The 14,947-nt window shown below is 49.7% G+C and overlaps 7 protein-coding genes across 7 annotated transcripts; 2 read left to right on the top strand and 5 right to left on the bottom strand.

Annotated features, from left to right (window-relative positions):
• Positions 1-323: 323 nt before the first annotated feature.
• On the top strand, positions 324-1,433 carry M436DRAFT_76839 (uncharacterized protein; the record flags this gene model as incomplete). The annotated part of the gene is made up of 1 exon (XM_013567324.1): positions 324-1,433. The coding sequence occupies one exon, from the start codon at positions 324-326 to the stop codon at positions 1,431-1,433; it is 1,110 nt and encodes a 369-aa protein (XP_013422778.1).
• Positions 1,434-1,648: 215 nt separating this feature from the next.
• Positions 1,649-2,629, bottom strand: M436DRAFT_58247 (alpha/beta-hydrolase; the record flags this gene model as incomplete). The annotated part of the gene is made up of 1 exon (XM_013567291.1): positions 1,649-2,629. The coding sequence occupies one exon, from the start codon at positions 2,627-2,629 to the stop codon at positions 1,649-1,651; it is 981 nt and encodes a 326-aa protein (XP_013422745.1).
• A 1,378-nt stretch (positions 2,630-4,007) lies between these two features.
• On the top strand, positions 4,008-5,827 carry M436DRAFT_68060 (amino acid transporter-like protein; the record flags this gene model as incomplete). Its single annotated transcript, XM_013567305.1, has 4 exons — positions 4,008-4,337; positions 4,388-4,533; positions 4,593-4,806; positions 4,856-5,827. The coding sequence occupies 4 exons, from the start codon at positions 4,008-4,010 to the stop codon at positions 5,825-5,827; spliced, it is 1,662 nt and encodes a 553-aa protein (XP_013422759.1).
• Positions 5,828-6,017: 190 nt separating this feature from the next.
• On the bottom strand, positions 6,018-6,563 carry M436DRAFT_58249 (acetyltransferase; the record flags this gene model as incomplete). The annotated part of the gene is made up of 1 exon (XM_013567293.1): positions 6,018-6,563. The coding sequence occupies one exon, from the start codon at positions 6,561-6,563 to the stop codon at positions 6,018-6,020; it is 546 nt and encodes a 181-aa protein (XP_013422747.1).
• Positions 6,564-6,932: 369 nt separating this feature from the next.
• M436DRAFT_58177 (PLP-dependent transferase) lies at positions 6,933-8,234 on the bottom strand (the record flags this gene model as incomplete). The annotated part of the gene is made up of 1 exon (XM_013567277.1): positions 6,933-8,234. A coding segment is annotated over one exon (1,302 nt), but the record flags the coding sequence as incomplete, so codon positions are not given.
• A 61-nt stretch (positions 8,235-8,295) lies between these two features.
• On the bottom strand, positions 8,296-10,529 carry M436DRAFT_58064 (thimet oligopeptidase; the record flags this gene model as incomplete). The annotated part of the gene is made up of 3 exons (XM_013567254.1): positions 8,296-8,491; positions 8,548-9,179; positions 9,231-10,529. The coding sequence occupies 3 exons, from the start codon at positions 10,527-10,529 to the stop codon at positions 8,296-8,298; spliced, it is 2,127 nt and encodes a 708-aa protein (XP_013422708.1).
• A 3,139-nt stretch (positions 10,530-13,668) lies between these two features.
• M436DRAFT_58193 (acyl-CoA N-acyltransferase) lies at positions 13,669-14,280 on the bottom strand (the record flags this gene model as incomplete). Its single annotated transcript, XM_013567279.1, has 1 exon — positions 13,669-14,280. One exon carries the CDS (start codon positions 14,278-14,280, stop codon positions 13,669-13,671), a length of 612 nt encoding a protein of 203 aa, XP_013422733.1.
• Positions 14,281-14,947: the final 667 nt, after the last annotated feature.

The raw sequence follows: 14,947 nt of genomic DNA, 5'->3' as shown, positions 1-14,947 counted from the left end.
CAAGCGGCTCTACTCAGATCGACACGAGCGGAAGTGGCTTGAGACGACAACGTTATTCTAAAAACAGAGCCTTATGACGCGGGGTGCTCCATTTTGCTACCGGCGCTCAGTCCATCGACCTCTTGGTTTCTTGAACCATCATCATGGTTATACGGCCGAGGGCGGGGGTCAAGCTGTGCCATGTTCGCCGAGCTGAGTTTATAAGGATGAGGGGTTCCTGCCATCTAATTATTCCTATCGTCAGTGTTGCACCACTTCAATCATCCCTCGCTATCTCTACTTCCAACCGACAATAATTTCAGAGACTAGACCATCTTGACACGATGCGCTCTTCATTCTTCGCTGTCGCTGCAGCAGTGGCTGTTGTCAACGCTCAGGGAGCTCTTCCAGCTCCTTCATCGACCGTCGTCGCAGACCCCGGCACTCTCCCACTCGGTGCCGAATGTGCTCGTACTGAGCAGTGCGCTGGAGGTGCCGAATGCTTTGCCAGCAACTTCATGCAGATCACATCTTGCGGCAAGTACAACGCAGCATGTGACAACGACTCACAATGCGCTACCAACTTCTGCGCCGGTGGACTCTGCAGTGGTCCTCTGCCTCAATCAGAGTGGCTGATGCCCACTTCTCTCCAATACATGCCCAGCTCCACTGCGTCCAGTGTGGCTACCTCCACGTCCAGCCCTCAGGGTGCTCTGCCTGCTCCTTCGTCCACCGTCGTCGCTGCCGCTGGATCCCTTCCTCTTGGCGCCGAGTGCGCCGACTCCAAACAGTGCGCTGGCGGTGCTTCATGCTACGCAGTCAACTCCATGGAAGTCACAACTTGCGGCAGTTTCCAGGCTTCATGCAGCAATGATTCTCAGTGCGCAACCAACACTTGCAACGGTGGCTTGTGCAATGGTTTCCTTCCTTCTTCCGCTTACCTCGCCAACACTGCTTCTGCCACTGCTTCGGGCTCAGCATCCATCTTGCCTATCTCCATCTCCTCAACTGGCTCTGGCATGATGTCCATTATGCCCATCGCTACCTCCACCCCTCCTTCTTCTGGTCTTATCGCTCTAGGCAAGAGCTGCAACGCGACCTCCCAATGCGCAAACGGAGCTGAATGCACAGTCTCGTCCGCATGGCAAGAAGCCTCTGCAGGCATGGTCTGCGGACCTTTCAACGCAACATGCACGGATTCTTCACAGTGCAGCTACAACTCTTGCTTCAACTCTCGCTGCATTGGTCTGGTCGGCTACGAGTATGCCACTTCAACTGCCATTATCTCCGGCAAGCCTACCTTGATCGCTGTCAACGGAAGCAGTGTTTCCACTAGTGCTGTGAAGACTTCGGTTCCCAGCTCGACCATTGTGCCTTACACCGGCAGTGCTGCCAGGGCTGGCATGCAGGGTGGTATTGCTGCTATTCTTGGCGCTTTTGCTTTTTTGTTGTAGATGGATGTTAATCTTGTAGCATAGCATGGCGATAACGTTGTATGAATGTTCATATATAGTCAGATTTGTGTCTTTGTCTAATCAAACGATTCTCCTACCTCTACTCTGTCAATCGTATCACATTCTCTTCTCAACCCAACAGTGAGAATTCTGATCTCTCTGTCTTCTCAACATCAGTCTGTCATCACAAATGTTCCACCCATTCGTTTGTACTTCTATAGTCCCTTCCAGAACTGCCCGATATGCTTTGCGACCTCACCGGCCTTTTGTCTGACCACAGCATGGCCAGCTCCCTTGACCACCCTTACATTCTCCACACCCACCTCGTTTAGGTCTTTCTCGAACACAACGTCATCAGTCTCTCCCAAGACTGCCACAATTGGAGTTCTCGTTTTGACCGCTTGTCGATATACTTCTTCTTGCCCAAACACACCTCCATCCCTGACAATAGCGATGACACTGGCCATGTGTCCTTCGTGGTTTTGCATCTGCCATTCTCTGACTTTCTCAGCGACAATTTCCCCATTCCTGATGCGTGATTGCCAGTCTGAAGGTACAACCAGCGGTCCACCTTCCAGCAACTCCAAAACGTGCAATTCGGCAGTGTCAAAATCGGAAGAGTAGAGTCTTTGCTCGTCGAGGTCTGCTGGACGCCAGAGACCTGCTGGTGCGACTAGGGATACTGAAGAGATGTTTGCAGCTCGTTGAGAGGAAGAAGCGATGTAGGAAATAGCCAGGGATCCGCCGAATGAGTAGCCGATCAAGTGGCAAGAGGTCCATTGAAGCTCAGAAAGGACAGCATCGATGAGGGAGTGGAAGAGAGATGGCGAGTGAGCGGCCACGGGAGTAGAAGATAAGCCATGGCCCCATAAATCTACTAGTACGAATTCTGCAGAGGGGAAGGAGGTTCGGAGGGACGAGGCCAAAGGAACAAGACCTAGTGCTGGTGTTTGAACACCATGGAGTAAGAGGACGCGCGAAGGAGAAGAGGCGGTGTCAGAGTGATTTAATGTTGTTGCAGGAGTGAAAGCGTAGTAAGCGATTCTTCCTTGGGAGGTGGAGAGATAGGTGACAGAGGGTAAATGGTGACCGAATGTTTGAGTAAATGATTCTTCGGATGGCGCTGGGATTGAGTCGACGGGCGACGAGACTTTGTCGCCTGGGCGGGGGAGTAGAGTGTTGTATGTTGCGGCCATCTTGCAGTTTCCTAGAAAGTGAGAGGGATTGGTTGATGCCACTGCAATCCTAGTCCTAGTCCTTGAAAGATCGGATGCAGCTTGGTTCCAGTATGGGTGATTCGGGGCTCTGGATGGACGTCTTTGTATTTGACAGCTGAGAGATTCGAATCGCGTTCTAAGGTGTACAAGCGGCGGAAGATTAACGTGGTTGGCCAAACGACTTATATTTGTTGGATGCCGGCTAAATGCTATCTTCGATGACTGGTTTCAAGGGGTTAATTCGAGTGCCGAGATGTGGCGGCGAAGGATTGATAATTGATGAAGTCTGCACAACGAGAATTATGTCTAGACTGAAATTCCGGCCTACAGCATCTTCTTTCCACAGTCGAGTCAGATATGTTGATAAGTTGTCATCGATATACCCTCAGGAAAGGAAGGCGAGGACGATATCGCAGCGGCACGAATGCTTATTCAGCAATGAGTCCACATAACCCTGACCGACTTTCGCTATTCATAAGGTACCTACTTCTCCTCTTCGATTATTCCGGGAGTAAATATCCTCGGAGCGATGTCAGGCCTACTCAGTATTTGGAAATAGTGACTCGTCAGTCCCATCGAGTCGTTGTAAGTCGAGTTCATCGTGTGTGTGGACATAAGGGCACACTTTGGAGTCCGCGCTTCGCCGTCCGTCGCCAAATGACACCCAATCTCTCCGTGTAGGATTCACTCAGCTCTTCAATTTCTCTACCATTCTTTTCTTCTTCTCTCATGCCCTGACTAGCGCATCTTGCACCATCTGTCGCCATACAGCCCTCAGCCATCACAGGACCAGGATCTACGACAGCGACAGCATCTCGACCCCAGAAGAAAACCCGCTTGGACTCGGAACGACACCAGAATTGGTTGAGATGAGCACTTCCCCGGTTTCTCATCGGTGCCGCCCGGAGCGAAAAGGTCTCGAACAGCACCAGAATGGAACATGAATTGACCGATCGTCCCTTTGTGCGCTCCTGTCGTTGCATTGAATTGCTTGCTTTGCTTTGCGACATGCAATCTGAGAACATTGCGTCCTCGACACAGAGAAAAAGAAAAGTGGCAGGTAGGCACACGACCTAAGCAAATAACCAAGAGTCTCGGCGATCGAAGAAGCTCTGGATCGATTTGTTCTGGAAAGTCACAACCGAAAACTCTAAATCTGGTGATCGCATTGCGTGCTCTGCTCAGGCGTTGAGACGACGAAGAGAAATTTTTCTTCTCATGATGCTTAAAAGAGATTCTATGACCAACGACTGGTGATTTTTTCGCTCTCCATCCCCAAACGCCAACAGTCTTCACACCAAGTCTCTTGAGTCATTTCTTGGAGTTACTCCAGACTCCCCAGATTGATTCCTTCGCCATGACTTTCGAGCACGGGGCAGATCATGCCGGTCCTGCTACTGGTGACGACAAGTCTATTTACAAGCAAAACTCGGAGGAGGTCTTTGTTACTGGATCTGGAGACCATGATGCTGTCTACGGTGTCGGCGGTGTCGGTCACACACATCGCAGACTAAAGGCACGACACGTCACATTCATCGGTTTCGGTGGCGGTATTGGAACGGGTCTCTTCGTTGGTACCGGAAGTGCTCTGGCCAACGCAGGACCCCTTGGTCTTCTGCTGGCTTACTCTGTCGTCGGTCTGATCTTGTGGTGTGTTATGGAGTCCATTGGCGAAATCGCAACTCTGGTAAATGGTATCAGACCTGATGACAAAATGAGATCTCTGACGATGTATAGTTTCCTACTGCTGGATCATTCCCTCATTTCGCAACTCGCTTTGTAGACCCTGCTCTTGGTTTCACTCTGGCCATTTCTTACGGATACTGTTACACTATCGCTATTGCTTCCGAAGTCTCTGCCGCAGCAGTTGTGGTATCGTACTGGTAAGGCTGCGATTTTGCATACCGTCATCTCAGGATTGAGTTCTAATACTCTTATTCAGGACCGACATAACTCCAGCCGTAGTCATCACAGTCGGTCTCGCCGCGATCCTGGCTATCAACTTGTTGAACGTCAAATTCTTCGGTGAAGCCGAAGTCATCACCGCATCCATCAAGATCCTGTGCTTCTTGGGTTTGGTGATTGTGGCCATCGTCATCACTTCCGGAGGTGCACCTGACCATGAGTCTATCGGTTTCAGATACTGGAGGAATCCCGTATGTCCCACTTTCAGCAAATCTCGAGATCATGCTAACAGTACCCTAGGGACCTTTCACCGACTACAACGGCATCAAGGGAAACACTGGCCATTTCTTGGCGTTCTTCAGCGCCTTCATCAATGCCAGTTTCTCCTACATCGGTGTCGAGACCGTCATCGTCGCAGCCGCCGAGACCATGAACCCCCACAAAGCTATTCCCAAGGCTGTTCACCGTGTTACCTACCGTATTCTCTTCTTCTACGTCTTGGGCACGCTTCTCATCGGAATGATTGTCCCTTCTAACGATCCCAACCTTACTTCTGGTACTGGAAACGCAAACTCGTCTCCTTGGGTTATTGCCATCAAGAACTCTGGTATCACAGCCTTGCCTTCCGTTGTCAACGCTTGTATCCTGGTCTCCGCCTGGTCAGCTGGAAACAGCTACTGCTACGTCGGTTCGCGCATGCTCGTCGCCCTTGCCGCGGATCGCCAGATGCCTCAATTCTTCGCCAAGGTCAACCGTCAAGGTGTACCTTACTGGGCTGTCCTCGCTTCATTCGCATTTGGACCTCTTGCCTATCTCTCGCTTGGCTCGGGTGGTGCTTCTCAGGCTTTCACCTGGCTGCTCAACCTTAGTACCGTTGCAGGTCTGCTCGCCTGGATGACTCTCTGCATCTGCTACATCCGTTTCCACCACGCCTGCAAGGCCCAGAACATCGACCGCAACACTCTACCTATGAAAGGTCGTCTCCAACCCCTCGCCGCTTACGTTGGCGCCATCGGCAGCGGTATCATCACCCTCTTCTCTGGCTTCAGCGTGTTCCTCAAGGGAAACTGGGACACCGGCTCTTTCTTCGCCTCGTACATTGGCATTGCCATTTACATTGTGCCGTACGTAGTGTGGAAGATTGTGAAGAAGACAAAGATCGCCAGAGCTAGCGAGATTGACTTGATCTCTGGTCGCTTTGACCCCAGAGGTGCGGTCCACGAAAAGGTTCCCGTGACCAAGTGGGAGAAGTTTTTGGATTGGTTGTTCTGATTCCCTTTTCTTTTCTGCGCTGATCGATTCAACTCGACATGATTTAGACATGATAGATAAAATAGGATTAATGTGTTCTCTTCTTCAAATCGTTCTACAGTCGTCGACTCAGTGAAAACGATCTGCTGTAGTTTGTCGCCAGAACACCAGTGGATTGGCGGTTGAAGCCTGCTTGCCACGCCTTGTTACCTCAAAGCGATTTGAGCATCACCAAATCCGTCCACACTCCCGCCGTCTTCGTGACGAAATCATGCGTCCCCACCATCTTGAACCCCAGCTTCTCGTAGACCCGAATAGCTCTATGATTCCCCTCATAAACCCTCAACCACAGATTCTCGAATCCCTGTTTCTTCGCCTCTACTCCAATCGCTTGCATCAACATCTTTCCCACACATTTCCCTTGCGCATGAGGATACACATAAATTCTTTGCAAATGCACTGGCGCAGGAACATCGGCGACGCAAGGTTCAGGCAATAGTTCCCGTGTCATCAAAGCAAAACCCAGGATTGCAGAGGAGGAAGAGTCTACGGCGACGAATGTGTCACTGAGAGGGTCTCGGAGGCAGGAAGTCGTGGCTGGAATGCTGAAGGTGCGGGCGAGGTAGGCTTGGAGGTCGGCGGTGGGCATGTGTGGGCCTTGTGTCACTGTGAAAACATGGGCTCCTAGTTCTGCTATTGCTTGTGCGTCGGCGAGGGTTGCTTTGCGGATGTTCGGTGATGGAGAGGGAGGAAGCATCGCCATGTCGATTAATTGTCGTGCAATACAGTTTCAATTATGGTTTATGACAAGGCGTCATTAGATGCTACCGAGCGAGAACAATTTTGAGACAAATATGGATATCGTTTGTGCCGTAGAGCACATGGCAACTGCTACAAGTGGAAATGCTATGAGTCACGACTTGACGCCCGAGATTCGAACCCTTGAAATTGTTGTCCACGCTATCCGGCTACCCCACCTAATCGCGCATACTCAATCAGCTTGTAAATCTGGCAGTAAGTTGACGAAAGACAGCCATGATATGACAACCATTGACTGCCTTTCAAGGCATTCGACGGCTCAATCTCACATCATGTTTGATTAGCAGGTAGGCTACACCGTAAATTCTCACCATCCCTTGAGTACCCTCTCAATCCGCAACAACCCTTCTTGAAGTTGTTCTCTCGGCCGCGAAATTGTAAGACGAAACCAACCGGGCTGTTCACTACCAAACTGGTCGGGCACGCCTACATGCACACGAGCGTCGTCTAATCTCTGTGCGAGAGCACTACTTTGCAGCCACATCTCGTTGATGTCTCTGACCGTATGTCCCTCTGCAGACTTCGAGTGTAGGAACGGCGTCAGAAGATCGCACCAAACGAACAAAGCGGCATTTGATGTCGTGGCATAAGGTACACCCATGGCATCCAGGGTTGTGGCCACAAACTCGTATGCATCGAGCAAGGCTTTGCGATTGGAAGAGATGTATGCATCAGTGAACGCGTCGTCCTCGAGGAGTTCCGACACGGCGTGGTCAGTAAGACCAGAAGCGTAGCTGAAGATACTAAGATTCGAGACACACTCGATCAGATCGTGGTTCCGAGAAATAATGACGCCGCAGCGAAGTCCGTTTGCGCCAAAGTCTTTGCTTGTGCCCCACAGTACATGGAGGAGAGCCGGGTCTATGATATCAGTAGGGTCGATAGACAGCACCGATGTGAATGGTTGAATGGCCTCCGAGTCGCTGGGTCCTTGCCTCCATACTGACGATGCGTATATCTCGTCGCTGATAAGATGAACGCCATACTTCTGACACAGTTCCATCAGCTGAATGATAAAGTCCCTCGGATAGCAACGGCCCAAAGGATTGTGTGGATTGCAAAGCATGATTGCTTTGATTTTGACTCCATCTTGCAAGCTAGAGAGCAGTGCTCGTTCGTACTCAGCTACGGAAGATACATCCAGTGGGTCTTTCGTGCCAAAGCTGACAGGGACGACTCGAACTTCTGGACGTGTTCCTAGATCCTTTAGAAACGAGCGATAGTATGGTCGACCGAGCAAAATGCCGTCGCCAGGGTCGCACAACGCCCATGAACAATGCTCTGTCGCAGCAGAAACCCCATTGGTCACAACAACATCAGCGATCTCGATGGACGTGAAAGGAGCTAGATGGCGATTCAAGAATTTCGAGATAGCCGCTTTGCATCGCAGAGATCCTGATGGTCCGTTGTTGTACGTTAGGAGTCGCCTCGGGACATCAGAGCACTGATTGATGCGATGGGCGAGTTCGTCCTGCAGCAAAGCGTTGTCTGCTACGCCAAGCGTCACATAACCGCCAGTATTGCTTTGCGGGTCCCAGAGGTCGCTAAGAATGGTCCATAGCTTGTTTGATGTGCTGTTGTAAGACGCAGCAGCACGAGTGGACAATGTTGGCAGGGCTGCGGCTTCTTGAGGCTTCTGTAGTGACTCGCCATCAGTATGCGGAGATTCCTCAACTTCGTATCCCAAGCTCTTCGTGAAAAGCACGAGAATTGGGTTCCCTTCCCAGAAATTCCCTCAGCAAGGCCATTTCATCCACACTACCGCCTTTTTCTAGGACTGTTCGACGATACCTCAATCCCACTTCCCGACTCATAGGATCCTTACTAAAGGCAGCCGAAAACATATCTGATGCAAACACCCTCGAACTGTTCTGTGATTAGCAAAGAATCATTTGCCATGACCAGCGGCAAATGAGACTTACTAGAGGTATCCATAGTAACCTGCATCATAGCCTCCAATCAGATGTGAGAAGTGTGCGTGTCCATGGCCCCATTCCTCATCTGCAGGCTCATCTAGGCCAACAATTTCTCGTTGAAGCTTATTGAATTCGCGAGTGATGTCCATATCCTCCAAGCTCCTTCTGTCAGTCGGGCTGTGGACTTTCATATCGAATGCACTGCGCCATAGAGCTCGCATGTTAGTCAGAGATGCATTCACATTCTCACTCCTTACCAAAGCCTGAACCAACTCTGTAGGGATCTTGCTCGGTGGAACTGTATCTGCTGTACAACCATGAACCTTCCAATGATCACGGTACTCAGGTGTCAAAGTTGAGTAATGGCAACTCATAGCTTTCAGCTGAGGCTCTTCCCAACACCATCGCTCTAGCATTTGGCTAGGTGCCTCGCAGAAATCGTCTGCGCAAGCAGTACCGTGGAAACAAGCATACTTGGTTTGGGCAACCAGATCATGGATACCATGACCCAATTCGTGGAAAAGCAGGACCACATCGCTGTGGTTGAGTAGACCGGGCTTATCCGAAGTGGGTTTGTTGAAATTGCAGATGAGAGCTGTGCTTGGATAGTGACGTGAACCGTCTGGTTTGATGTAGCCCTATACTCCATTAGACGCTTCGACTTATTCCAGAGGTTCGAGATTGCATACCGGTTGCAGATTGAAGTTGGCAGCGCTGCCGTATTTGCCTTCGCGTGAGTACAAGTCGAGGTACAAGAAGCCTAGAAAGCCGCCACCAATCTCGTCGCTGTCCCAGACATCGAACACCTGGACATCGTCATGCCAAGTCTGGTTCAAATCCGTGAGATCGCTTATGTCACGAGAAACCTCTTGGAACACTAGACCGGAGAGCTGCTGGAAGTTTTGCAGCATTGCTGGAACAACCGTCTGAATCGGGAAGTATTCTGCGATCCTCTTCTGATCGATTTTGTACTGAGCTTCGAGTAGGAGTCGATGGTAAAAGGAGATATCCCAGACATAGAATTTGCCATCAAACTCCATTCCCTGAGCCGCCAAATGATCGGACTTGAGCTTCTTGAGAGCATCAAGGTCGTTCTGAAGACCAGGCTGGAGTTGTGATTTGAGATCATTCAGAAATGCCATCACATTGTCTGGTGTTCCTGACATTAGGCTTCTAGTACGCCACTTGGCATGACTGGCATAACCGAGCATACGAGCAGCTTCGTCGCGGAGGAGTACAATCTCCTGGAACAACGACACGTTGTCCGCGCAACGAGTCTCGTATCCGATCATGTACCGTTTTCGAGTCTCATCCAACTGCGCATATCTCATAGTGGGATAAAAGTGGTTTGGCTGGAAGGTGAGGCGAAAGATCTTTTCGTCATCTGTGCTATCGTCTAGCAAAGTACTATCCAAGACATGTGCAGGCACCCCTACCAAGTCTTGGGTAGTGAAGTCGACATGTTCGTTCTCCTCATTCATGTTCCTGCGAAATTCGCTTGTAGCTTTGTTGATACGAGTTTTTATCTCACTGAACCTGACGCGATCAGCTGCTGGAAGACCCAGTCCGTTGTCGTGAAAAGTTCGGTGTTCTCTACGGAGCAGTCGCTCGGACTCTTGGTCTAGAGTCTCATTCTTCTTGAACACTGCGTCGATGAGCAGGAACAGGTCTTCTTGCATCGCAATCTCGTTGTTGAAGTTGTCGAATAGTAACTTTGATTTGACCGATTCATCTCGCAGACTTGCATCGCTGGAACCCTCCTTGTAGAAGCCTAGAATACCAGCTTTGGTGGCGATGGCATTTCTGACATTAACCAGTGGGAGAAGCACATTGTCGAAGCTGGCTGATTGTGGACAGGTCGTCGCTCCGAGATGATCAAGTGCTTGACGCGATGTGTCGACAATCTGTGCTGTGCTGTCTGCAATGGACCTTGCCGTGGTCGCGAAGAGCAGCCTTTCTTGAGGCGGGACTTTCTGTTGTACGGTCATACCTCGTGCTTACGAAAGTTTCGAGGAGGTGGTGGACAGGTTCAAACATTTGAGTCCTCACTGCAAGGTGTCATTGTAGTCAGGGGCAGATGTTGCGGATGGATGTGCCGCAACTTATCGATAAGGCATATAGGTTAAGGTCCTTCCTAATCGGGCATCACCCGAAACGTACATCTCTGGGATTTCTCCATGGCTCGTCCTCTGTCGGAGACATGCGAGAGTCCAAATGTGACAAGTCGTTCCCTAGTGCTGTGGTATATGATAGTTGATACCGGGCCGAGATTCTGACCGCGATCGATGGGGCATCATGTGGCATGCAAAAACTACTTTGTATAATCTGCCGATCTTCTACAAAGCGACTTGCGAGTCAGCTTCTCCAAGGCCAGTCAACTAAGGCTCTTACACCGCCCAGTATAGAAGTGACCTTATTGCTCAAAGACTCTCGAACCATGCAAAGCGAGGGAGAATAGAATAACTTGTGCATCTTAGGGCTGGGGTAAGCAGCTAGGTATTGCATCGGAGTAGAGTAACCTTTCCAACTTGCGTCATTCGAGATGCCCATAATTCTCTGCATAGGCTTGTACATGAACCCAAAGTGGTTGTTGCATTCAAGCGTTGCTTGTTAACGAAAGCCTTGCATGGATCTATCAAGATCATATGTGAATTCAACCACTCTGCACCGGAGTCATTCACAATGATACTTCACATAGACGTTTTCCAATCTGTGGTTGACTTGTAGTTTGGTTTGCCTTGACCAAATCTGAGCTGATCAGATCTGTGTATCGATACAAACTGAACCATGTCGGAGGTGTAAGATATGGTAGGTTCTGTCCAACGTTCATATGCCGACATCCATCTGCTGACGATACTTTCTTGGATAGTACATGCCTTGCACCAGCTTCGTCTTGGTCTCATTTACCCTCGGAGCTATCTACCGTCAACATTCGCGATACTCAATGGGGGAGGTATGACTCGCCGACAGATGCGCAAAAGGCGGTATTCCGATTGCCACAGACGCTTACCATATCGAATTCCTCCGATCTCTCGGAATGTCGAGTATGATCACAGAGTATCGATTTTGCGGAGAGAAGCATATTCTCAGAAGGCGTGTCCGCCACTCTCTGGTGATTCTTGTGTAAACATAGGTGTCAAGCAGCTCCCAACAACACAACCGGTCCAGTTGAAACTGTATAAGACAACATGAAGCTTCCTTCTCTCAAGACTCTAGTTGTCGTATCCAGGAACTTTACATCCTGAGTACAGTGACCCGATCAAGACTCCTGGAGCATGGGTTTGTCACAGTCTCGTAATCCACGTGGACAATACCAGCAACATGACTGACCTCACTCTTGTTAGACACAAGAACGTCGGCGTCTGGATCTAAGCGGGCAGCTGCGGGCTAATTAATCGACTTGCAGTTACCTCGGCCATATCTACGGCACTGTCGACGTTATCAGCGGCCACAACAAGGATCTGTCGAACCAACACAAATGTGGGAGCTATGCTGGCTCTGTCAACGATGTCACTGAGGTCAAGCCGGATCTCTCGGCTCTGACTCGAGGTTGATGTAAATCATGATCAGCGAACAAGACTTTTTACCTTCATAGCACGTAGAGATCTAAGCTTATCATGGCCACATGGCCTATCTCCACTCCCGGATATAACACGAGAACGACTCTACGTACGAGAAAATGAATCCTTCATCTTTTCCTGGATTTAGGTTTGCCGATCTTCTTCTCAGGTCATACAATACCCTAAAACCCTACGCTACGCCAAGGCAGCGATCAGATGATCCTCGAGACGAGAAGATGGACACGGAACAGAAAGTTGATCGTTCGGTTCATGATCAGCCATGTATAAAAGTCGCTACTCCATTCCTTTCTATCCACCACCAACATCCGCACGTTACACCAAGATCTAGACGCAAAAAACATACAACATATATCCCTTACATCATCTCATTGAATTACCACCATCACATGCCAAAAGATGGAAAAGCAAACAACCAAGCAAGCCACGCTCAACGTGAACAAAGCCACATCCAATTCAATCATCAGAGGCTCAGTCAAGCTTCTTCCGTGGCTCATGCTCCTTCACAACCTCTTGTACATCGTCTTTCCAAGCCAAAGAGACGGCGAGACTGACAAGACTCTGGCCTGGAGCAACTTCACCGGCATCGTCTACTTGATCGGGATCCAAGCTGCAATCGACGGCGGCCTTATCGCTGCATAGGTTGAAGGGGCTCGGTCTACTTTTACGCACTCCTGTCATACGGTGAGGGAGTGGGTAGTTTGAGAAGAAGATGGATGCTTATAGGGTATTCACAACTAGACGCTTCTGCATCAAAACACACCACAAGGAAATAATCAGGCCCATTCACCCTATATCTCTTCCCTCTCATCGGGTTCTGACTTGATAATAACCCTTCTTGGCCTTCGCGGTTTCTGCCTCTCACTAAGTCTAGACAGGGCTTGGTAGTCTACAACGGGCTGGCAGTATGCTCCAAGACCTCAGAATACATGGAGGTATTGCCATGATTGTGGCATAGTGGGAGGGTTCGTGTGGAAGGACGAATATCGATACTCTCGGCTGTGAGCAGTACTAGTGATACACTTCCTACGGACAAAAGATTGCTATACGGGTGGCGAACCATGGACCGGAGCATAAAAGTACTTGTCGCCAGTGCATGATCAGTGTGTCTGCCTATGATCATCAGCAAACCCCTAACGACATACGCACATGAAAGAACCCATGCGAAGTACAAAGATATTGTTATACCTCTCAAGCGTTTAGCTCCACGTCTCAAATTGTGCAAGAAATCCCAGTTGAAATGTATGCTCGGCATTCATGATTGTATCAGACTCCAATTCAATGCGCCCTCTACGTGAGACGGCGATCATAGCAAGGCCTATAAATTACATCATCGAATAACAGAAGTCTGACAGCAACACCGCATAGCTGAGGTCAATTGTGGAAGAACCCTCAAATGTATAGAGTCGTGTTCAACACACCTACATTCAATCAGGAGAGCTAATCATTGCATCCAAAATGACAGTGTAAGCACCGGATTTGTTTTGGTATAAACTATTGTGTCTATCAGTAAAGACAATTTAGTGTCTGTAATCCAAGTTTGAGCTTTCTATCGATCGAGGTTGCGTTCCGCTCTTTGCTTCCAATCATCCTCAAGCATGCTCAGCTGCACATCATCCCAGAACTGCCCATCATGCCACAGCGCGTCTCTCCATCTTCCTTCCTCAGTGAACCCTAGCCTTTTGTACAACTCGATCGCCCTCACATTCCACCCAAACGCTCTCACCTGCACTCTATGCAATCCCAATCTCCGAAATGCCCACTCCAAAATCCACGTTAGCGCCTCGCTCCCATATCCCTTGCCTTGGAACCCATCCAATATCTCGATTCCAATCTCTGTGCTCCGGTGATGCGTCATTCCGTCCCCAGACTTGCAGAGGTGCATGGCCCCGATCGGCGTCGGTTTCTCACTCTCGTTACCGTCGACATGAGTGGAGCGTAAGCAGATAACCACACCGAGCAGAGTCTTTTCCGTAAGATATTCTTGATACTTTTTGGCTTGTTTTGATCCTGGGACCGTGGCGTTTGTTATGTTTGAGTTCATGTAGGCGTCTATGTCGCTGACCATTGCGGAGAAGAAGTCGTCATCTGAAGGGGATTCCGGGGCGCGGAAAGAGAGGCGCGCGGAGTGTAGAGGGTTCTTTGGTGGATTTGATGTCATTTTTGCCTTTTGCAAGAGAGGTTGCAATTTATCCTGCGAAGGGCCTGTTGGTGTACAATTACGGTTCGCAAGGGTTCGACTGTCTCTTGGCTGTGTGGTGCACTCTCGGGAGGTTGTTCGAAACTCAGAAGATGCGGAGTTGCGACTTCTGGACTGTCGAGTTGATGGAGTACTTGGAAAAAAGAAAAGAACCCGTCCGTGGATAGGATTATCCTTTATCCATCTTCGAGAATGCGTCTAGGCAGCAATGCAATCAGACTTTATGTCTTGCTAAGAGACACCGCTCGCTCGATCAGGCAGGTGAGCGCCCGTTGTTCCCGAGGGGATTCCACGAATGGCAATTCTGAGACCAGCAGAGACCTATCCATTTGTGAGAGCGTCTGACCTGTTTCCAACGATTATTCCTGTTGTCCATAATGATTCTTGCGACTCTGCCATGATCTTGTCGATCGTTGAGTTACTTGTCTCTATAGCAAAGGAAGATTGATCTGCTGATTCATCATTCGGTGTTCTGCTCACCGCACTAAATTTCTAGTCCATCGAGAGTGAGAGGAAGCTTACTTGGATCAAGTAGGACGTAGAGTCTGAATGTAGATGAAACAGCGACATACAGTCGAGGGCTTTATGATACTTCGATCCTCTCGGTCGACATCAGACTGCAGACCGT

Source organism: Aureobasidium namibiae (genome assembly GCF_000721765.1).
Source record: "Aureobasidium namibiae CBS 147.97 unplaced genomic scaffold scaffold_27, whole genome shotgun sequence".
Taxonomy (NCBI): domain Eukaryota; kingdom Fungi; phylum Ascomycota; class Dothideomycetes; order Dothideales; family Saccotheciaceae; genus Aureobasidium; species Aureobasidium namibiae.
This window is presented reverse-complemented; position numbering and strand designations above follow the sequence as displayed.